This window comes from Passer montanus, unplaced genomic scaffold (genome assembly GCF_014805655.1).
Source record: "Passer montanus isolate IOZ18808 unplaced genomic scaffold, ASM1480565v1 scaffold23, whole genome shotgun sequence".
Classification (NCBI taxonomy): domain Eukaryota; kingdom Metazoa; phylum Chordata; class Aves; order Passeriformes; family Passeridae; genus Passer; species Passer montanus.
Window position 1 is genome coordinate 1220591 of NW_024366926.1, and position 24250 is coordinate 1244840.

The window sequence follows — 24250 nt, forward strand, 5'->3', positions numbered from 1 at the left end:
TTTGTCCTTGTGCTCACCATTTTTACAAAGCATGCTACCTTCCACAGCCCACAGGAACAGTGAAGAGTGGCAGACTCTATTTCCAAGTTAGGTACCAACTGCAATAATTGTAACAGCAGCCAATTTATGCAGGTTTATAAAGGCTTTAAAAACAGCAATGAAGACAGCAATTTAGGACAAGGAAAAAGACGAACTCTGTGGGGAAGGCTGTTAAAAATTACTTCCAAAAATACAGATCCTTAAAGCGACACAAATGCTTTCAGGTAAGGTGTGCAGAGGTCTAAGAAACAGAAGGATTCCCTCTAGGAAAAAGATCTACCAGCTCCCCTGAATATACTGGCAATTATTTTCTCTTGATAGATTGTTAGAAAACTGTCAAATTTCTCCAAGATTTTTCAGGGATTGTAATCATATGTAAAAACATGGAAACCGACAACAAATAACCCACCTGTTCTTGTTTACTGGAAGAAAAAGCCACCAATTTTGCAACCTGGATAAAAATGCTTGGAAAAACCACTCTCTCAGAGTGGTTGCACATGGTAACAAAATGTCATCCTTTCTTAAAGGTGACCATGGCTCTCTGAGAAATCATTGGTCACTGACAAATGAAATACATAGCTGCCTTTTCTTTTTTTGTTTTAATCACAGCTGACAAACCAACCATTTCTGAAACTGAAATTTATGCCAAGTAACTACAAATGTTCATTCACTGCCAGTAACTAAAAATACTCTGAGGACACCAAACCCAACTAAAAACACAACAGGACACCAATTAAACTGATTTAATGACCCTTGCATCACACTAGATATGTCTCCTAATGTGTATTTAATTGCTAGACTAGGTCTGTAAGTTGTGCCATATGCAGAGGCTATTTCTGTTAGCTGGTTAGAATAAGGGCTGGAATTGGAAAGGACATGGAAGTGGGTCCAGAGGCATAGCTGATGAGCAGATGGAGAGGATCAGGGAAGAAAGTCTGGAACCAGCAGAAACAAACAGAATTTTCACAGGCCTAAAGCCATTTGTGTTTGGCAGGAACAAACTTTCGAGTAAAGACTTCATTTCACATAAAAATGTGGAGTTTAAAGGATTACTGCACTTTGCCAGTAGGAAGGCATATGAAGCCCCTTCTTTGTGGGAAACTATTTGTTTCTAAACAAATTCTTATGTACAGGCTTGGATCTGAAAAACAAAGAACAATTTTTACGACCAGTGTTTTCTGCTTGCCATCTGCACAGTGCCAATGCAGACTGCAGCCCAAATGGGACAAGTCCCATTTCCATCATTCACCACAATTTTAAAACATTCTTTTAAAATTTTTCTCCTCCTCTGGAGGAGAAAAAGAATTGTGCATGTGCTCCTTCTCACCTCATCCTCGTCACTGTCTTATTTTGCTTCAACAATCCCAGTGATTAAATGCCTAGGAACACAGCAGTTTTACATTTTGGATTACTTGGCTCCAGTGAATAAGCATTTGCCAGCTATCACATACTATCAACTTAGGTACCCTTTTTCTCTGACAGCAATGGTGACCAGAGCAGTAACATTTTGTTCCTTTTTCAGAGCAATTCGTACCCATAAGAGAATGTATGAGGGATTTTGTTTTGCTAAATATGCATTTATGTGCTCTCCTCCTCTCTTGTGCACGCACACAAATGCTCGAGGGTGAGCTATGTAAGTTTTAAACTCGCTCAACCACTGAACTATGTACACCAGTAATAGTTATGAAAATCCAAGCCACACACATCAATCACATTAATTTTTGTATTAATATTTGTTTCAGTGACATTTCAAATATTTTTTCTCCCTGAGCAATCTTATCTCACATGTCATCTGGTAGTAATTGTGACGAACAGCAGATGAAAAGAGGCAATATAAAAAAAGAAATCCAATTTTTACCCCTCCGAGGTAAAAACTGGAGAACAAATCCTTATGCAATTTTCCTTATGCAGTGCCATATTCTCTGTGCTAATTTCACAGAACAAATGGTCATAATTCACTTTGTGTCATTACAAATATATGATTTGTAAAGGAGATGAGGGACTTTATAAGTAAAACATAAGCCATACAAGAACAGAGAAAAAAATACCCCAAGGGGGAAGAAAATGGATTCCCTGGAGGGGACAATTTTACACAGAGGTGGAGCTGTACTGGAAATACCAAGGATATTTCAAATAATAGCAAGCATGAATGATTGCCTAATTGCACAGCTAGTTCCTTAAAGCAAATTTCACAATATGTACAGATACATTCAGAAGGAGTGAGGTATTTATTGATTTTTGTTTCTAAACTGACACACAATTTTGAGGTGTTGTGTTTTTCTTCACATGAAAGGCCTCAGCAATTTTCAGCTGCAGCAGCTGCACCTCACCTTTCCAATACTGATCATGAAGAAATGATGGCGTTCCAGTTTTTGTAAGAGGGGGCCTGGGGTATTGGATATTTCAGATCAGACACAGGATTTTCTCAGTCCCTGAGACTGAAAATTTTTTAACACTTGTTCCATTCTCATACACAATTCTTCAGCAATATCTTATTCCAACCATAACATCAAGATCAAAATTTAAGTGGAGGGTTTTTTCCACTATGTTTTTTATAACTGACTTCAGTATTGGAACACCCAGCTCCTAACTCACATAAAAACAACTATTTCTCACATATGTTTTATATGTTTCAAAACAGGACTGCATTTTCTTTTCAGTGAAGCTGTTCCCCTTCTTGTTTCTAATTTGCTTTATTCGCTCTGCTTGTGCTTGCTCTGTGGTCTTCTCTGCCAGGGGTGTGCAGACAGGAAGGCAAGAGGGGACAAGGAAGGACAGGGGCTCCACAGAACTGTGGGTAGCAGCAGAACTCTGGGCAAAGAGCAGATCTGTGCCTCTGAACTCCATCTCCCACCACCTGTATGGTGATTTAAGGTGTGCAACCATCTTAAAACACAGATGGCATTATAAAGGAGTACTAACCATGGGTGTATGATCTTACCTTTGGTTTTGTCTTTAATTCTATGTTATATATTTACTGAATCGGCTATAAAGGCATAAAGAGAAGAAGAATTATTTAATAGCAATTTATCACACAAAAATAAAGCCTACACATATATTTCAATGTGTCTCACGTGTTCTGAAGTGTTTGTCTGACTTACATGCACTTGCACATGGAAAAAATGTGAGTATGGAAAGTGGCAAACTCCTCAAACACCAGCTCTTTGTGTTAGTTCCAACACTGATGACAGCAGCCAGTCTTTCTCCCTGTGAGAGCCAGTGACCCAGCACTGCTACGGAAGTGTGACCTGTATTCCATTGTGTTCCATGCCCCAGGAACAAAAATGTCAGCTCTGCTCTAACTGCAAAAATCTCCATTACTATTGATGTAAATTAATAGAGAGAACCTGGGTGGATTCTGCATGATGGGACTTTTGGCTAATAATAACATATAATAAATTACATGTTATTATTACTTTAATATGTAATAAATTAATTACATTAACATGTAATAGATTACATATTAAACACAGTGGATCTAGAGATTCACAAGAAAAAGTAAGCATGGATGCCTAATGTATGTGGTTTTTCCTTCCTCTACAGCACTTTTCATTGTGTTCCATGCCCCTTTCCAAGAGCTCAGCTTACCAAAGAGATCCCATGCTGCTGTTCAGCACAATGAAAAGTCACCCCAAACCAAGGTCATCACACAGGTACTCTACTCACAGGTACTACTGTGAAATGAACTTCACCTCAAGAGTTTACAAATGGAACAAAAGGTAGGAGGAAAAAAGCAGATGCCCAATGGAAACAATGCAGAGGTCAGAGTTTATGTCTGCTTGACTTCTGGACCACTGCTGTACCTGAACCACACCTCTCCAAACTCAAATATGAAAAAGTAAACAGGAAAAGCAGCCTGTGCAAGACATGGGGACATACAAGGTCAGTGTTCTATAAATTCTGAGCTTCAGAAGCAGAACTGCAGGACCAGCGATTTATAGGCAGCTCCTGCTGCTGTTTCTAATTGCTAGAATAGAAATTACGTGCATCCTTCACAGCAGTAGCATGCAAAATCTCTTCTCCTTTTCATCTGCTAAAGCTCAGCCAGCATACCTGTTCATGGGGCTCATTAGTCTGTGCTACAGATGTTGCTAGATAACCTTAAAAAAAAAATTAGTGCAGCTGAGCCCTGGTCTCATTTGTTTGGAGTAGTTAGAATTTGTGCACTTCCTTCAAGCTGCACCTCTCAGTGGGGTGTTCAGTACATCATCTTCCCACAGTTCAGGGTGGCTTGTTTTATTAAGCATTTCCTCTACAATTATTTGGTTTACAGGCACAGAAAAAATAACCTTTTGTTTCTGCCACTCGCCTACCCTTTGGCAGAGACAGACATTATCAGTAATATTTATCATAATGTCCAAGTTAGGAAATGTAGATGCCTCTTCACCATTTTTAAATAAGTTTCATGGTATTTAAACAGTAAGTGAGCGCGCCATAAACACTTATCAGCTAACAAAGTCACTTCCGATAGTCCTCTTGCTCCATAAAGCCATTTACTCATCAATTATCCTAATTCACCTTCAAACGAGAAACTAATAAACCTTATAGGAAGGCAAGTCACTTTTCGAGAGCATTATAAATTCTTAACTTTTCTTTTAAAGTGAGTGTCAGGACTGAGGAAACTGCTGGAGATGAAAGAACATTACAGGTGTCTGCCTTCTGTGCATCTGATGGGCAAACCTTCAAGCTTAATGAATCTGCTCGCTTCACAGGAACAGGGAATGGAGGCACCTAAATGATTTCCAGCAATCAGGTTTGAATTATGGCATGTTTTTGCACTAAAAGATCAAGCTACACTTTCCTTCCTGTTACTTGGATTGCTATCAGACAATGGTCTCACGTAACAAATGCCGTCTGCCTCTTCCTCCTAATTCCCACTGGGCCCACAACTGCAGTGAGGCACGCTGACACCACTGTGGGGGTGTGATATGGATGTCACTTAGGGCACATGCTGAGGACAACCACTGTCTAAGAGTCTCCTGAACTGGAATTTCATGACCATAATAGTAATTCTGGTCAGAGTTAAAAAGTCCACGTGGCACTCATAATGCACTGGTTCTGTTTCTCTGATTGCATGTTCTGGATATGTGACTACTGCTGCCAATGCTTACAGGAAGACAGCACAAAAATCACAGGAGACTGCAATTACTTACAGGAGAGCAAAGTCATATCCAGCTGTATGAACAGGACCAGGTTTTCCTTGGCCCAGAAACTCTCATTAACTCTGTAAAACTGCATAAATATTGGAATACAAATAAGACGTGGACACTCAAGACCACATAGGTTTGTTTTTATGGTCAGAGTGACTTTCATTATAAGACCAAAGGCCCAAAATTATAAAGAAATGCATGAAAGTATCTTCCCTTCCAGTCAGTTTTATAGATAACAGAATATCCTGAGATTGGTGATAACAGAAATTGTTCCTTTGTGGAACTGACTAAATGCCAGCATCATCACTGCATTTAAAATGATATTAAGATCAAGGCAATCCAGATATTTTTGATTAAACCAAAACATTAGCAATACTTTTCCTAACCAACTTTTCACAAAAGGAAATTCTCCAGAAACGCTTTGAAATCAGACATCAAAGTCGGAACAAAAAAGAAGACATTTCAGAGCGGTAATAGGAAACACACAGAGAAACCTACGAAAACAAAAATTCTGTCTGCTGTTGCCATGTGTTTTACAGCACTGTGGGTCAGCCAGCCCAGCACACCGTGCCCTGCCTCAGCTGCAGGGCATGGGGAACAGCTGCAGGGTTTTACCTGTCAAAGGAAGGCTTTTCTCCACAGTCAAACGCATCCTGTAGCTCCTTGACGAGATTGGCCTGCCCAGGCAGTCGGAAAAGGCCTTCCTCCTTCAGCCCCCGCTGGCGGATGAAGTCCACGCACTGCTCCACCAGCATGGGAGCCAGGCGGTTCCCATAGCGCTTCTCGTACCGCACAGTGTCTTCCAGCTTCTGCCCAAAAATACCTGCACCAAAAACAGAGCTCTGACTCAGCTGAGCATCACGAACACATCTGAGCAGTCCACCCTTCTGTTACAACCCACGCAATCTGCAGGTCATTTAAATGCCTGGACAATTAACCTACTCCTTTCTTAAGAACAGAATGCTCAGTTTCACCACTGACACTCTTCTGGAAATACAGTGCTGACATGTCTTCCAACAATGCTCAAAAACATTATTTAAAATAAAACACTGAAATATTTGTGAGACCACAGGCACAGAAAACACAAATAACACAAACAGGATTTTCTGTCATAAAACTTCTGATTCAAAAGTGATGCATATCTCCATCTTTTTTGGTTGATGCCTAATTATTAAGTTCCAAAGACATATAAACATTATCTGTACACATGGAGGGAAAAATATTTATAACTCAGAATTTTATTGCTACTAAATGAAATTACTATTTTATTCTCCAAATAGACAATGATAAATCCATTATGTATTACCAACTGCATTATCACCATCTGCTTTAGCAGTAATAAATTTTGTGTACAAAAAAAGTTCCTGTCATAAAAGGTGAAATATGTCAGATGAACTGCTGGAAACCTGAATTCGTCCTTAAGCTCAGAAGAAAATGGAGGTTTTTTGGCAGAATTAATTTCAACCCTGATCTGAGGGTATCATTGCTACCACTAGAACGACAGCTACTCTACAGCTTATTTTGCCTCTCCTTTCAAAGTGCAGAGCAGCACAATAATGTTCAGGCATGTCATCTGTGCTGGAAGCTCTCTCTTGAGACCACCACTCAGTGAACAGTACTAGGGCTGAAGGAAGGCAATTCAATTTCTATATATAGCAAGACAATGAATAGTTCTAAGGCAGTCACGATCAGAAATTAAAGACCAAATGACTACCTTGCTTTTGCAATGACGTACACTGTAAAGTATTAAAAAAAAGAGGCAGTAAATTGTGCCATTCACTGAGCATACTGTTCCTGCTAGTTTAAAAATATAAAATATTCAACAAGAAAAACACTGTTGTTTTGGTTAGCTTTTTCTCAAAAAAGCCCAAAATTGAGCTAGAGAGCTTTTGCTTTTGACCGAAAAACTTAATTCACCCCTATATTTCAATTCAGATCAAAGCATTCATCTGGGTAACCTTTAATGTGTACATCTTTCCTTTAACAGAAAGATAACTTACAGCTCAGTTGTAGGTAAGACAGCTGCCTTGCAAATGCTCAAGGATGTAGGGCAGGTCTCAAGTTACCCATATGGAAGGTCTGAGGTTTGTAGTTAAAAGCAATTATTTCTACTGTAGCAGAGGAAGTAACTGGAGAGAGTAAATGATGTCCTGCTAAGACATCCAGAGAGTCTGTGAGATGCAGAGCAGTGTATTTTGTGATTTCCATGGTACCCACACTTGGGGATGCCAAAAAAACAGCAGTAGGTAAGGGGAATGAACATCACACAGTGACTCCCTATTGTACATGCTGTACAAAACCCAGAGCCCAATAATTAGCAGTTAAAGAAGGAATTTTTGCAATTTCAGAGTCAAGCTTACAAGACTACTGATAGAAGTAGCATCCACAAACTTTGGGGCATTGAGGCTGGCAGAGGAGGTAAGTACTAAGGAGCTAAGTATGTTTTCTTAATTCTTGCATATCTTCCTAACTCCTAAAAACTGACTGGGGATGGGAAGAGTATTAATTGAATTTGTGTTTCCTGTATTTTTCCAAGTCAAGAGTTGCAGTTGGTCGACACAAAGAAAATCCTCAAGTCCTTCCACTTGCTACACTCTCCTTCTCAAAGTAGTGGAATTAGGGAGGAAGGTCCACTGAAAGTCAGTTAGGGAATCTGTGTGATTATGGGAGTCTGGGGATTTCAAAGCCGTTAATATACAAGCAGGCTGCCCTTCAGTGCCTCCCAGTCTCTCCCTTCTCCCAGCTGAACGAGCCCCATTTTCTCTGCCTCTCCTCAAAGGGCAAGTGTTCTAGCTCCTCACCCCCTTAGTGACCCTTTGCTCAAATCACATCAGTATTATCTCCACTCCTGGGTTTGGTGGGTTTTTGTTTGTTAAAGGATACAACGTTTGGAATATGGTCTAAAAAATGTTAAGCAGAAGACAATTAATCACTTTCCTCCTCCTGCTAGCTCTGCTTCTGCTGATACTGCCCAGACTGCTGTCAAATCTTCCTTGCTGCCAGGTCCACTGCTGGCTCGTGTCCACCATACTGTCCCCCAGGGCACCCAGGTCCCTTCCCCAGAGCTGTTTCCCTGGGTTTTTTCTTCTTAGGTACAGGACTGGGCCATCCTACTCCAGTTTGCCCTATGAAGATACAGCCTAAGCCTCCTTGCAAGAATGCATGAGATTTCCTGGTTTTAAACACAAGACTTTTTGCCTCTTTTCAAACAAAATATGAGAGGATATTCCAATTATACCACCAGAATGTACATATAACTACAATTCATGCCCACTGACAGCACAATTAGCAGGAATAAGCCTTCTGCTACTGTTTATACCTTCTTCTCACCATGCTAACTTTCTTTAATCAGTAATGTGCATATTGCAGCTTCCATTTGTAGGAGAGAGTACGTTCTTAGACCAGAGTGCTTTGGAACTCCTATTAGTAATGACACTGCAGTCAAAATACATCACTTTCTATTAATACATTTTTGATGCTGCCTTTTTTGTTCATTTTAAAATTAGTTTTCAATGCACATCTAATAGATAATGAATAAAATCAGAATAAGGGCATTTTGTGCAGTGGGAGAAAAATCCTTACTATATTATTATAAATTGCTGATGCACCACAACACAAAATGTACTGAAAACAGGCAGGAGCCAGAAAGCACTAAGATGTCTATAACTGGAATTAAACACTATTTTTCAATTTGTTTGGCATTGGAATTAATTTCAGGAAGGCTTGGGGTGGTGTCTAAGTGTAGGCTGAACAAGATTCTCCAAAGGAAGAATTTTCTCCACCTAACAAACACAGAACACTGCACCAAGCAGCACTTGGCCATGAAATGAATCAGTCATGATAAGCCTGCACAAATATTGACTTGAAGTTACAGACTCACTGATGCCTTATGGCAAAGGCACTCTGTTGCCAGGGCAGAAGGGACAAAAACATGACAACTCTGCTTCCACATCACATTGCCATAGCTTCTACCTGGTTCCTCATCCTTCTGGTGTCTCCCGGGTAAGGCATACCTTCTCCCACTGCCCCCCTCTAATGCTTTTATCCCCTCTTATTCCACAGCTATCTGCTACAGAGATGCTGCAGGTGAACAGTCTATAAGCATTAAGAGGTTGACTATTTGGAAGCAAAGGTATTCCTGTGAAAACTGCAGTTCCATAATGTTTGGCAGAGAAAATGATGAACACCATCGGCTGTAACAAAGAAGAAAGGAAAAGACAGTCCAAGTTATGGAGACTAGATTATAACCAAAATCACAAAGATAATCTCAAATGCTGTTTCTTAGGAGTAAATTTCCACCACAGTAACTAAACAAGAACATCTCTGTTGGAGAAGGAAGTATAAGAGAACCCTCATAACTCATGTTCTAATCCAAACTCAAGTGGCTCCTAAATCTCAATGTCTCCAAAATCCAGAAATGCACAGATACACAAGAGCTGACCTGTGGTTTGTTTTATCCTTGGGATAGGGTAGCAGAAGAGAAACAAATCAACAAGAAACCATGAGATTCAGAACAGCACTGGTTTGGCTTCCCCACAGCTGGTGGAAGCAGGGAAATGCACAGGATCCAGTTCTGACCAGTCATTAGATTTAATCTGCAGAACTGCTTTTTCAGAGAGCCCTTGCAGGTCTGTAAAGCTATATCCAATTAAGCCAAGATCACGCATAACATCAAAGAGGAAAATCACATGCTAGTAAAGGGCATGCTGAGCAGTTATTCATTAACTAGAACATTCCCGTGGCAGAAGTTTTGTAAACACTTTGAAAAACTGGGTTTTCATGCTTAACAGATACCCAAAAACCTTATGAAAAACACCACAGTACTGTATGCAAATTCTGCATATGTCTTCTCAGGAGCTGTGGAAGCACTGTGGTTATTTTTCATGGTTCATAGTCACAGAGTGTGGCTTTAGAATCTAAGAACACTATTAGTCAATGATTTCCTCAGCTAACTGAACACAGGCAGGCATCACATCTAAAGTCCATGGACTTCTGATTCAGGAGGAAAAAAAGGAGAAAGATCTAGGTGGCCATTCTGCCCATAAGGAATGGCTTGAAATAAGAAATATCTCAAAAAAGGCCACCTGCCACTCTAGATCTACCACAGCACACACATTCAGTGAGCCATAAGGTTTCAGACAGCAAAAGGCACTGAGGGCTGATGTTTTCATAGATGGCCCACACCTCTACATGTGCAGCAAATGATCAAGGAGCCTGGTACTTCCAAAACAAGTTCTGGTTTCATGGGCTGTGCTGACCAGAAAGGGTCAGTTAAGGTTAAAGGAACTGATCTCGGCTTAGAATCTGGACGTAAATTTTTGAACAGCTCTTAATTCTCCATCAGTAATTCATTGACAGAAAATAACAGATCAGATGAATGGCTTTCAACAGTGGGGCTGGGAACAAAGGTCCTGCAGTAACACGAAGAAGTGGCTGTCATGACCACAGAACACCTAGCAAAAAGCTTTTAATCATTATTTTCCATCACCTTTCTGCTCAGATGTTCCCTAGCAGTAAGTGATATTTTGAGTGGATCAAAGACGGAGTATTTTCTTCTTCCCTACATAATTTTGTAATGTACAGGAGAGACAAAAACCCACCAAAACCAGTGGTAGCAGCAGAATTTTGTTCCTGCCTGAATAATTTCTTCTCTTCAAGGCTTCTCCCAACCCCATAGTCAGTGTGATGCTGGCAATAGAGAAAGTAAGATAAACTCCCACCTTGGAGTTTAGAACATTTGCACAACTTAATAATCTGCTTGCAAAAACAACTCTGATATAAGAGCAGAATTAGATACAGGAAAGGAAAGGAGATAATCATCACCAGGAACTTATCACAGTTGATCACATCAGAGCCTGCACTATTGCTCTGGCCACAGCCAACGCCACCTCCTTCTCCACAACTCTGTCCACCCAAATTCACCACATTATTGAATGTTCTCAACAGATACTGCCTCCTCAGAAACTGCTTTCTCCATCTACATCTTGCACGTTCTCTATGGAAGTTCCTGTGGTGGTACTTAAACAGAGAGCATCTGCTTCAAGCTGGAGTTGAAAGATGTTTGGCTCTGTCTCTGTTCAAATGCTGCCCTCCGAGCTTTCCCTTCTCCTATGACGTAACTCCCAAACCCCAGAAGTCTGGCATCTAATTTTTTGGTACCAACCACAATGGAACTTTGATCTGCATTTCCAGGAAGGGTTCTGTACCCAATATCACTGGTGAAGATGATGTCATGATTCTCTTATAATTCTTCCCATGACTAGCCAGTGGTTTTCCCTGCTAATTTTATTTTCTGCATCATGTTGCACAGCTTACATCTAATTGATCTGCTTTATGCAATTATGGATTATGTTTACAGAAGGCTAATTTTGCCTTTTTTTACTCTTAGGTATACAATCTGCAAATGAAGTTGCAATAATTCAGTAAACCAATTAATAAGACAAGAGTAGTTAGCCTCATGTGCCAGTACCACCATAGCAAAGGCTTGACTGAGTCCAGGTAATGTCTGTTAATCTCTCTGTTGACTTCAGCGGGACATGGACTAAGTTAAATATGTGTCCCAGCACTCCACAGCTCTGATCTAGGGGCCTTGACAGAAAATGCATATAAGAAAGCAACCAAAACAAATTTTACATAGAGGAAAGCAAATTAGAAGCATCCCCTCCATCACTGTGTCCTCTGCCCCAAGTGCTGCTGCTTCACTTGTTAGACATGGAGAGCTTCTGTATCAGAACACACGGGGGAAGAATCAACAGCTGAAGCTCTTCTTGGAGCAGCTAAGGCTGTACCGAGGCACAAAGGCAGCTGTCTGCAGAATTATCAGTTAATCCTTTATTCAACTTCCAAACATTTCTCGAATAGTTAAGGGTATAAACGGGGCACAGGCAGCTCTAATTCACACCGACACCTTGAAATGCAACACACATGCACATCCTCCTGGCCAGCCTCCAGCAGGACTGAACTCCAGCAACCAAGGGCCTTGGGAGGGGGGTACAGGGGGCAGACAGCTCCCAGTGCTACCTCAGCTGCAGGTGATAGCTGATCTCTGCAGCAGTTCTGCAGCGAGCCCCTCGCTGGCTGCGATCCCTCCTTCCAAGACATCGCCCCTGAGTGCCTGCTCGCCAGCCCTCGAAAGCAATGATGTCACTGCACTGCTGCTGAGCAAAGGGAGCAAAGAGCTGCCTGCTCCTGCAAAAGGGCAAACGGCAGCACGGGGAACAGCTGAGCAAGGAGCAGCAGAAGGAGGTGACAGAATTGGTATAAGAATTAGTATAATTTCGATATATTAGTTGTATAATTTGTAAAACAATTTCTCACGCTTCAGAAGAACATGACAATTTAGCCCTTTCACTTGGATTTCTCAGTCCAGCAGAGCTTTTAAAACAGCATTAATATCCATCTTTTCCCCCCAAAGTTTTTGTCCTTGTCGTGGAAACAGTTTCTCCTCACCCATCCCAAGTGCCCTAACACCTTACTATCGCTCGCTGTACCTCTTGCCTCAGACATGTGTTTCCCCTCCAGTGCCTGCAGCTGACATATTATGACATCCAGCCTCCTCTTTGCCCTCTTACCCCGAGTATTTCCATGCTCTGCTTCAACAGGAGTATGTGCAATGCAAAACAAAACTGGCAAAATAAACCTTTCTATGCAGCAGGTGAAAAGGCAAATGCAGGCTGCAGGGCAGCACGATGAAGTGGAAATGCAGCCCTTGCACCAGGACAGTGCATTGTAGAGCTACAATTCCATCAGAAACCTCTGAAATCAAAGACTCAAGCTTCTGCACAGATAAAGATTTATCACCTTGCTTTGCTCTCTCTTCTCCCGCCCTCCTTCCACACAGACAAAATGCAACTATAAACTCTCTTTCCTGATGTTCTGCCAAACAGGCAACTCAGAGCCTCACAGGTCTAATTCCCTCAGTGTTCTCACTCAATTCTGCTCAGAGGCACCGCAATGATCTTGCCTCATTCCACCTCATTCCTGCATTCATGAGCTATTATGTAGAGGTGACAGCATCCACTGGCCAGCTACAAACAAATGAACAAAGGAGTAAATAAATCATTCGTGGAATGTTGGCATCTGCATTGTTTAATGCCTTTTGTTTCGGTGCTCTCATCTGCCCCTGCACACAGAGCCCCCTTGACTTCTGAGAAGCCATGGCTTCTTCACCAGCACAGCAGAACACAGCGACAGAGCAGACCTACCTTTGCGGAAGCTAAAGCACCGCTTAATTCTCCTGTAAGTAGTTTTAGGGATGAAGGGAGCTGCTGCTAAGGCACCTGGGCTGCGGACTCCAGCATTTCTGTCTTCAGGCATCATACAGGCCAGAGCCCCCACGTCCCTCCAAAGCTCTCCTTTACCAGCAGCATCCAGACAAAACACCACAATTGCTCATCATTACTGACTGCTGAGGAGTTTTTAAAATAGTGTATCTTCCTCTGGAGCTAGGAGATTTGTTGTCTTCTAGATCTTGGGTAGGGCTTGAAACGATTTTGATGTTCTCTTCCCTGCTTCAGTTTTGCTTTGGGGAACAATTTCCTTCCATCTATTTCCTTTAGTTTCTTTTTTTTTTCCTGCAGTGAGACAACTGCCTATTATGCAATGTCACAACAAAAGAGTTTCAGCAGAAAGATGTATCTTCCATTCAAACAGAAGTGCCTGCACAGATGGACGGGAGAAAGACCTCTTCCTCCCGGCTGGAACAGGAGGCTGAGTGGCAGAGACTCTAATTCCACAGCAAAAGCTCAGCACTGTGCGTGCGCAAGGGGAAAGAGAAGAACAATACCAAAAAGGCCACGGAAGAATCCTTCAGGATACAACACTCCTCGCTGGCACCCTTTATTTCTGCAACCGAGAAGCAAAAATAACAGTCCCTTCGCCCGAAAGCCTCTTTGTCCATACCAGATTCCTCTCAAAAGTCCTTTTACACGGCCAGCTCCTGGTGTGATGCTCTCCCGGGCTTCTCGCTTGTTTTATTGCCTTCCAACTACCAGGAGCTCTCCCGGGAGAGGCGCGTCAGATGCGGCAGCGGCGCATCCTCGCCGGCAGGATCCCGGGAGCTGCCGAGGGATCCGTGCCTGCAGCGGGGATGCTCCGGCAGCAGGGCTGCGCTGCTCCCGGCTGCGTGCAGCAGGTGCGGGCAGGACGCGGCAGCCGCAGCGCACGTTTGTGTCTCCTCGGGTGACTTTGAGTTGACTTCAGGCTGTGCCTGTCATGTGCGGCGGCTGGGAAAGCGAGCAGGCTGTGGCTGGCTCCTGCAGGAGGTGCCAGACCTTACACTATACCCCTGCTAAAATGCTCATGCTCCTTCTTCTCGCCTCCTCCCTCCCCGCTTACTTGCAGGCTCTGTAAAAAATTGCCTTTTTAATCTAATCAGGAAGGGAATTTCATGTGCAAACAGGCATTGCATGCCCTGCCTCATTTACATTTCTTTTCCCTTTCAGATTTTTCTTTCCACAGTCACCTTATTCTTCTGGTGCAAAAAACAACCTGTTTTTGATGAGCTTAGCAGATTCCCACCTGCCCCCCCTCCCACCTTCTCCTTCCAGCACAGGTTAACAAATAACAATTTAATGATAAGGTTAATTATTTACAGAGCTCCTCGCTCTGGTACCAGGAGTCTTCTCCTGCTGCCAGACAAACTTTAAATATTAGTGGCTCAGCAAGGCTTGTACATATCCGCTGCACACACACACACACACACAAACAGAGCTTACATACAATGCTTAAAAGAACCAGAAATTCACATGTTACTCAAAGTGGCACTTGACTTGTGTGACACCAGGCTATTGTGGTTTACCATTAAGGACTGAAATTCAGGAAGCTGATATAAAACGAGTGTTTTGATTAATTAGCTGTCTGAAAAAAAAATGTGTTGCAAGTAATTACTTGTTACTGGCTAGTCATCATCATGTGATTGCAACTTTCCTGTATCTTTTTTAATATGTGAAACCATTTTTAACTTCAGCAGCTACAGATCATGAAGGCAAGCTCTTAAGACATTTTAAATCCGAAGTGCCTGTCTTAAGAAGAGTCAGACTGCTGCAGCAGCTGTAGCAACATCCACATAGCAAGGATAATAAAAATATGAGTGTGAATGGTCATTCATAATTACAGAACAGTTAACAGGATTTATTTATACTTGTTAAGATAGCTCTGACTATCAAGTAGTGAATAAAATGGAGGACATGTTGTAAACTCGGTTCTGAACAGTAACACATCCCAGGATACTGCCTTTGCCTTGTTATCACAGTCAAACCTTCTCCATGAACACTACACCCTAAATTATGTTCCAGCTATTTTTGTGTTTTCCAGGGAGTTAACTGTTTGCTTCCCAATACAAACAACCCTGAATCAGTATACTTGCTCAAAATTAAAAATAAGAACATACTTGGAAGTGTTTTAACTGCAAATTAATTGGAAAGGTAATGCAAGGATTGCACCCCTCTAGTTTTATGCAAATCAGCAAGTAAAATCCTCAGCGAGGTGCTTCCCTCAGTAACTGGCATTAAACATTCCTGCAACAATGATGGTGTCCTGAGAATCTTCCTGGTGGCTGGAAGGATTCCCAGCTGCAAATCACAAATAGCTCTTGCCCTATAAAAGCAAATGAGGAGCTGGTGAAGAAAGCACAGGGTCAGGACTTGAGAGATTTGGTTTCTATTTGTAGCCCTGTTCATTGACTTGGGCTAGAATTCAGTTTCACCTAATCACAGCTCCCTGCCTGTGACATGTGGAGACACCTCCACTTGCAGAGGAACAGCAAGGAAAAGAAAGATACCGTGGTGCGGGAAGGCAAGCGCAAAAATCCACAAAGATACTCTGAAAAATCCACTTCTGCTAAGCCTCCAAATTTATTACTGCCACAACAGCTCATGCTGCTACTGGACTGGAGTAGGAGAATGCTGAGGAGCTCAACACAAGGCCTACTTTCTGCAGAGAAAGCAGAGGATAGATAAAAAAGCAGAGGATATATAAAAAACAGGTTTCTTACCTAATTACAGAAGACTGTGCTACTCATACCTTCCCTTTCCCAAACCAAGTCGTAATCTTTGTGCTATATAAAAAACAGGTTTCTTACATAATTACAGAGGACTGTGCTACTCATACCTTCCCTTTCCCAAACCAAGTCCATATACCTGTAGCAGTTCATGCCTTTTAAGATAAACCTTTCACTTTGTGAGTTTTGGGGTTTTTTGGTATGTTGTCTTCTTTTTTTTTTTTTTTTAAGCAGTCTAAGACCTACAGTCCCAGATTCAGGACTGTGCCATCTTATTTAACGTAAAGGGCCACATGCCAGTGACATGACTGCTTTGCACCATCTTTTCAAGGCACACTTTCCCAGGAGAAGCCAAGGAGAAGCCAGTCATGTTTCAGAGATGCCAGGCAGGCCCTAGCTGGCCAAGTCCCTCAGTGCAGCCCACCAGTGAGGCCAAAGTCCTCTCCTAAACACTGTGACCTGAATGAAGTATAAAGGAAGATGAGTGGCTTACAAGTAAAGTTTTCTTTAAAACTTCCATTAGTCTCTCCCTCCTCCCTCCTGAGTTCTACCCAGCAGTTAAGAGAAAGAAATCAGCAATAAGAGTTTTCCGTGATAGCTGCACTTCTTGATCGTGAAACAGCACAGACAATCCTGCCCTCCTGACTTTTTTCCAGCAACCTGCAGACAAGAACAATCATTTGCTGCAATACAAATGGTCTTCCACTGTAGGAAAATATTTCTGTCCTCAGACTCAGAGATTTAAGAGCTCCAAGGAACAGACTGATTAACATACAGACATTTTGTGCAAGTGTATCGATCATACTCGTATTATAATATAGATTATCACCAGAATAGTAATGATGAAAATTAATACAATGATTTGCAGCCCATTCATCGTAAGAGAGCTTTTTAAAAATACTAAAACTAGAGTCCCAACGATAAATTTTGGTCCAGTACTACTGAAATAATTGGAGATGCCAATCAAATTCCCACACTGTTAGTGCTAATATTCTGAGGCACAGCTTTATATAATACTATTACTGCTCTTAGCTGTCACTGGCAGGAGAACTGCTGACAGCTTTTCCAACAGGCATTTAAGAAACACCATGGATGGTTTTTCAGCTGGTGACCAAAGGAATTACCCTGCCTCTCCCTGCAGGAAAGCCAATTTCATACAAGACCAATCTTCTTTAAAACTTCCCCTCACACTATCATGCGCTACCCTCATCAAGGGAAGTGGTTCCAGACAGTTCAAAGTATTTTAATTGAGCCCTCTGCACGGACACATGTTTACTCCACTTTTCTGGAAAGACCTAGACCATTCTCCTCTTTACTTCAAAGCTCTGGCTGCGACTCAGAGATAACAGAAGAAGCCCTGTGAGTCTTTGTGCATCTGTGAGCACTGCATGTTCCCCCTGTGACTCACCTCCTCCAAACGGTGCCCATATCACCCTGCGGATGGATTTCACCCAATCCTCCATGTCATTCTGCGTGCTCGCCATGAGGAGGTAGGTCTCATGATTAGCTGTCATCCGCTCTCGGTCTCCTCCTGCAAGACAAGATAATTGCACTTAGGAAGCCTTTTCCTTCTGTGCCCAGCCAAGCTCCTGCCAGTGCGGCTGCTGGAAGCACCAGCAGCAGCTCCATAGCACGCAGCCATGGATACTGTGCAGTGCAGTGCTTGCTGACAGACATGGCATGAAAAGAAGGTCCTGTGAGTACATTCCCCATGAGACATTGAGAAGCTGTCATGCTTCCAAAAGGAAATGAGAGGATAAATGTCATCAGTAAACAAAAACAGCCTCATGCTGTTCCAAGAACCACAGGGGCCTGCACTAATCTGTAACTTGATACACGCACTGGAAATTTTGCAGCAGTTACTGTACCAGGATGGAGAGAATAAATGCAGAGACGGATAAGGGTGCTTTGAACAAGTGGGGATGACTCCATTCTTATTTTCAGGAACACACTGTGCCAGATTCAGGGCAATAACTTGATACACCCAAGTGCTGCTGTGACTCCCTAAGGAGAAGACAGACGACACGGTACAACCCGCTGCCTTGGACGGGTCTGATGAGGATTAGATTAAAAGGGAGCACACTGACCTTTTTATCCTTTCTTTAAAGAATGGGCCCACACTAAGAAGGTCAAAACCAGAACTTGGCTTGCCACAGCTCCATGTTTTCAGACTCATAGTAGTGTTTTATCTCCATTCTAAAAGGTACCATGTTAGTGCAAGGGCACTGGGGGTTCAAACCACCTTTCCAGCACTGCAGAATGCCAAACCCTTCCAGAAAAAGAGTGGCATTTTAATGCCCTTTCACTGAGCTAAGGGCATACACAAGTACTTCACACACACATGAAATGCACCTAGAAATCCTGTCAGTCCTGTATTCACATCTTTCCAGCTTCTTACATTCCCATTTTTTATTCTAGTGATATCTAAAGTAAATATCTCTGCTCATTACAGCAGGAATACTGCTCCTGGAAGAGTGCCATGGTTAGTGCTGGGCATTCAAACAGCTAGGATTTTAAGGAGAAATTTCTTAAGGACTAGAAAATCCTGGCCCAAGTATTCTGTATTAACCTACTCCTGTAGACCACGCTTTACAGAACTAGGACACACCACTGTAAAAGGGACTTAACTGAAACATGAATGCAAAAGCCAGACAGTGGCAGATTCCACTGAAAATTTATTCTTAAGGATTGCATCATTATTCAAAACTTAAAATTTAACTTGGAGGTAAACAGAGATTCTGGTTTTCTACAGCCAAAACACAGCCATTCATACGCCCTATGCTCCCCAAAAAGGCATCAAAACAAATAATGCAACAACCTGAACTACAGTACACTTTAGACCATACCAGTTTAAAAGTCTAAAGAACACTGCTTTTTTTTCCTAAGATATAATAAGGATGAACCTATGTTAAGTGTCTGTACTAGAGAAATATCAAGATTAATTTTTTAAAAAATTTTTTCAGTGACTAGCCCTAGGTCAGTACAAAACATAGGTCTTACTTCTATGCTATGTTCCATCCTTTTTACCACAGAAAATGAGGGTAAGAGGACAGGGAAGCATCAGAATCCCAGACCTTAACACTCCACATCAACCCTGCCCTGCAGAAAACACACAGTCAGGCCCTGGCAACTTGCTCCCAGTTTTTACCTTTTACATACTCATTTTGACCAGAAAAAGGACAGATTTCTCATTCAAGGACAAAAAGGAGACATGATACTACCTTCAGTTTACTTCAACAGGCCTATTTTACACATCATCTAGAGTTCTCACCCTAAAAATAAGGATAGAAGCATAAAAGCTCAATATATTCTTACAGCTATTAAATATAATGATAATAAATACAGCATAGAGAAAAATAATGCATCACAATTGAATCTTTTCTGTGGCTTATAAAACCTGAAGAAATTATTTATCTTATCATATAGCACTGTAGCTTCTTTTCATTTCAGTGGACTAGGATCTTGCAAGGTGCCACACAAAAAAAATCCCCAAAATCATGCATAAACATAATATATATCAGATCCAGCAATAAAAATAAAATGGTGATGTGGTTTTTTTTTTCACTAAAGAGACCACAAAAACTATGACACGTGATGGTCCTCTCAGGTGCTGCCAGATTGATCCATATTCTTTTAATAGCCTGCATATTTAAATTCAACAGATTATGTAATACTTGCTTAGCAGATGATGTAGTATTTACCAAGTTATCATGTTATGACAAATTGGAGGGTGTTCTCCAGATAGAGTGGATTAATCCCAGATGTCTAGCTAGCTTATTTACAGTGTGAATTCCAGAGCAGTACTTTAGCTCAGGTAAACACCCACTGAGCCAACACAAAATCGGCCTGATTTTGCAGAGAAAGAAAGTATAATGTTTGGTTACACTACCTTGTTATGAGAAAGTGAAGCTTTGCTAACAGAAAGGGCTTCTTCATTTTATAGCAATTTTGGATGTACTTTGTAATTTATATCCATTTCTTTCACACACAGTATTGGATCTTGCAGGGTTCTCCTACTTCTGTGTTAATGTAGATATTATTCATTAACTAAAGCCTCATTAAAACATTTTTTTGGGACACAATAGCACTTGGATTTGTATTTTACTGCAAATATTAATTTTTAGTAAGACTAAATTTTAAATGCAAAACTTACAAGATGAGACAAGAAGAAATGACCATTATTTGGAAAAGAAGTAATCTCAGATAAGAAATATCAGAAAAACAAAAATAGAATTAGGACCTTTCTGAATCTTCAGTAGGTCTGCAGGACACAATGTGAAAGACATTGTTTGGAATATCCACTTCCACTCTTTTTTTCCTTCTAATATTTTTGTTATGATTACAGTGAAGCATGAGGAGATCACAAACTCCAAAAATCAGACATCTATTCATACCACAGATACCAGCACTAAGAACATCAACTTGAAAACGGTGCTCAGCATGAAGTCACATTGCAGATGTGAATCCATACTCTTTTCCACGTGCAAACCACACCCTATTTTACCTATATTGTTTTCTAGCTTCAGATTTGCAGTCCAAGAAATGCCTGAGCCTGTGTGATGTGGCCTGGATGTGAACAGCCACCTCAAGGGGCTAGAATCTCCACTTTTCCCCCATCTTTTTCCCTTTGTCACTTTGCAGGTGCCACAGGAGCTGGAAGGAGCAGAACCCTGACCAAAGAAGCTGACTCTGGCATGTTTGAGATGAAAAGCTGCTGTTTGCACCACTGATGTGTATACCCCGTACATTCCAGCCTCTGGAAACAGCCAAAAGTAATTGGATCTACACTGTTTGGAGTCTCAGAATGACAATGTACCATCACATAATGTTACTCCTGTGGCCCTAACCAGACCCTAATCCTCTTTATTTCCTTGGCTGCAGCAAGAATGAACTCTTATTCATTAAAGGGATCTATCCATAAAACCCATACAGGTGCCCAGCGCTCTGTCCTGCAGCTCAGGGACTCGCTGACCCACAGACTGATGCTGCTGGTATCTCCAGTACCTGCAAGAGATTTTAAGAACTCTTGCCAGCATCCAGAAAAAAAAAAAAAAAAAAACAACAAAAAAAAACAACCTACCATTAAAATGCAAAGAGGCCAGTTCCTGCAGGGATCCACTCTGCAGGGGAAAAGAGAGGGACCAGGCTGTGCTGGCGATGCAGCACCACAGCTCCCACTTGGAGAGGCACTGGGAGCAGGGACTGCATTTCAGGGGAGAGTTTCCTGAAGGCTCAACAGCTCTGCAGCTCCTTACAGCCCATCCATTAAAGGAGAAGGCACAGACATTCTGGCATCCAGTCCTGAAAGGTGTTTTTACGACTTTGTAGACTCTTCCTGTCTAAGCAAACACCTTTCCTTTACCTGGATGTACCCAGGCTGAACTCTGCACGAGGTACTGCCTTTGTCCTTTTAAAAGGATCTTGGATTTCCTGTGAACAGTGGTTCCAGCATTTCTTGAGAATGGAATGCGAAAGGATTAAATTCATACCAACTGTTTAAGAGAGAATTTTCTCCCAGGAGGAACATCAAAAAACTAGGATTAATCCGATTTTTTTTTCTGAGCCGAGAATGTCATGGCCAACCACACAAGAACATTCACATTCTAAACAAAAAAGTAAAATAAAATTGGGGACCAATTTCAAAGTGAAACAGTTTCCTTCTCCCTCGTGCATTTCTCTTAGCCACAGTTTCTGAAACCCCTACTGTCTCAGCTTGGGAACTGAATGAATATGAAAGGCAGACCAGCCCTAGAAGAGAACTCACTGGGTTTTCTCTAGAAACATGCTCCTGCTTGGATGCTTTATATTTGGCTCCTCAGGAAAATGCTAAATAGTAAAATTTTAGCCTTCTGATGTTTCAGATGACTACACTAAATGCATCTCCATATGGTATTCAAACAGAAACTCCTGGCTACTCACCACCTCCCAGCATACTCTTCTCTGTTCAGGTGGATGGAAAGACTGTGCGACTTATCATTCCTGATCAGAACTCCAGTTAGCATTTCTTCACAAGCAAAACACCAGTAATCATGATAAAATTTACAGCTCTTCCACTACACTTCGTGTCCTAAATTTTCCCATTTGCTGCAAATGAACTGTACACTAACTGACATACTAAATCTACATCTCTAGAAAAATCCACCTGGATTTACTTCATTAACTTCCATTTTAAGGCATTTGTATTCAGACATTTTTATATGAAGCAGAACTCATCTCAGCAAATTGTTGAGGCAGAATATCAGAGAAGAAGATGAACAACCTTATTCTCCTTTTTTCCTAATGAAACTCCTTATTCAAGAAAAAAAACCAGAAATTTTTGGTTACCCAACCTTGACAGAAAAAGCACTGCTTCTTTAAGCACAGGTCTGACCTGACACACTGATGTGCTACAGTTCAAATCCACACATTTGTCTTCCATATACCAAAGCTGGAAACTATGGGATCCATCCATCCTCAGGTGAGACAAGGAACTCTCCATCATAGCTGTTAAACTTTAATGAAATGTAAGAACTATTCTGCTGGCCACTCCTGCTGTTCATGAACCCTGTGCACCTTGAGTGTGATGAAAATCACACATGGCTTCTTTTAAGGATGATTTGGGTTCCTGCATTGAGCTGACAATTTATCCTTCAAACTGCTATCAAACTGGTAGATGAGTTTAAACACTAAAATGTTTTATGTTCATCCCCGCTGGGACAGTGGAAAAACCTAACTGCAAAAAGCTTGGTTGAAGCATAGCCTGAGCAAAAACAAAAGAAGGAGCTGCAGAATGCAATTGTATTTTAATGAGATTTCAATGTTTTCTTGGATCCAGGATTCATTGAGAACTTTTCTTCATAGCAAATGACAATCTGTGTTGAACACTGAGCAACTGCTGCATCTCAGACCACCAATTAAAAAACCAAAACAGACAAAGCTACTTGAAACTTGCTCTCTCTGTGTTTGGGAGTTTTTCCATTTGCTTATTTAGAATTCTAAAAAGCTTCTTTATTCTGCATATGTCTGGTCTTGTTCTTCCAGTCTGTGTAAAACTTGACCAAGAATTTACAGCCTTCCCTCTTAGTTCATCTGAGGAATGAAGAAAGAAGTACATAGCCTAAGTTCAAGTCACTGCCCTCTTATTTTTACTACAAAAAAGAAAGGCTGAACAACCAAGTTCTTAACAATCATGCGAAAACTCATGTCATCAGAAGAATACTATACAGTTGCATTACCTCTAAAGCCTTGATGACACGTAATAGACTGGGTTGAGGGAGATCTACAAAATGCAATCCCAATTGCAATTTCCCAGGACTGCCCTGTTCTATCTGCTGTAATTGTTTGGCTCAAGGTTGCTTAGTCATGTAAAGGACAAAGATGTGGCTGGAGAAACACTTATGCTGTAACTGACTGATGCCACCACCACTGAGAAATCTCAGCTTTGAAATACAGAACTATCAAAACCACCATTTTTTACTAGCAAACCACATCAGGTGCCCTATTAAATTTCTCTCTTCACAAAGAATAACACATTTTCCTAGAAAGGGAATCAAGTAACTGTGAACAAGTCAGTAATGAGGATACTGCTTTTTAAATACTTCAGTACAAATATAATTTTCTCTTGCTCGTATCCAGCCAATCTTTTGCATTAATAATTTGCAACAGCAGTGTTCTAAAGTATGGGTGTATTTTTTTGAAGGGGGCATATTAGCTTTTCAACATAAAAGCTGAAGCCTAATTTAAGTGCTAAGTGGCAAAAGATTGCTAACACAAGTACATTCCCTGGTGGGCATTGTGCTCTAGCACAATCTCCCCACTTGCAGAATGCCTGGAAGACAGCAGGGCTTTTTCAACAGAATGAGCTGTTTTCATGAAGCACTGAACCAGCTGCTGTCAGATATCTGAAATCAGGCTCAGGAAATGAATTCCTCGTGTGTAACACAATGCACACTCTGTACAGGTAGGTCTCCTTTGTGCTGCAGGGCTACAAGGGCAGCACCATCAGTCTGTAAGAGTAAATTCAGTGTTTTGCACAATAAAAGCGTAAAAGCAGTGCCATATTTAAGCATTTGGTGTTTGCATA

At 41.4% G+C, this 24250-nt stretch overlaps 1 protein-coding gene across 9 annotated transcripts in view; it reads right to left on the reverse strand.

The window, feature by feature from the left end:
- ARHGAP24 (Rho GTPase activating protein 24) overlaps positions 1-24250 on the reverse strand; it is a 245854-nt gene that overhangs the window by 13222 nt on the left and 208382 nt on the right. For 8 of the 9 annotated variants that reach the window (XM_039710486.1, XM_039710484.1, XM_039710487.1 and 5 more), the window contains 2 exons: positions 17597-17719; positions 5805-6012 (listed from right to left, as the gene is read on the reverse strand). In XM_039710486.1, coding sequence (XP_039566420.1) covers positions 5805-6012; positions 17597-17719 — 331 coding nt within the window. Of the gene's footprint in view, positions 1-5804; positions 6013-13393; positions 13544-17596; positions 17720-24250 lie in introns of those variants that run through there. The other variant, XM_039710489.1, reaches the window with a different exon arrangement.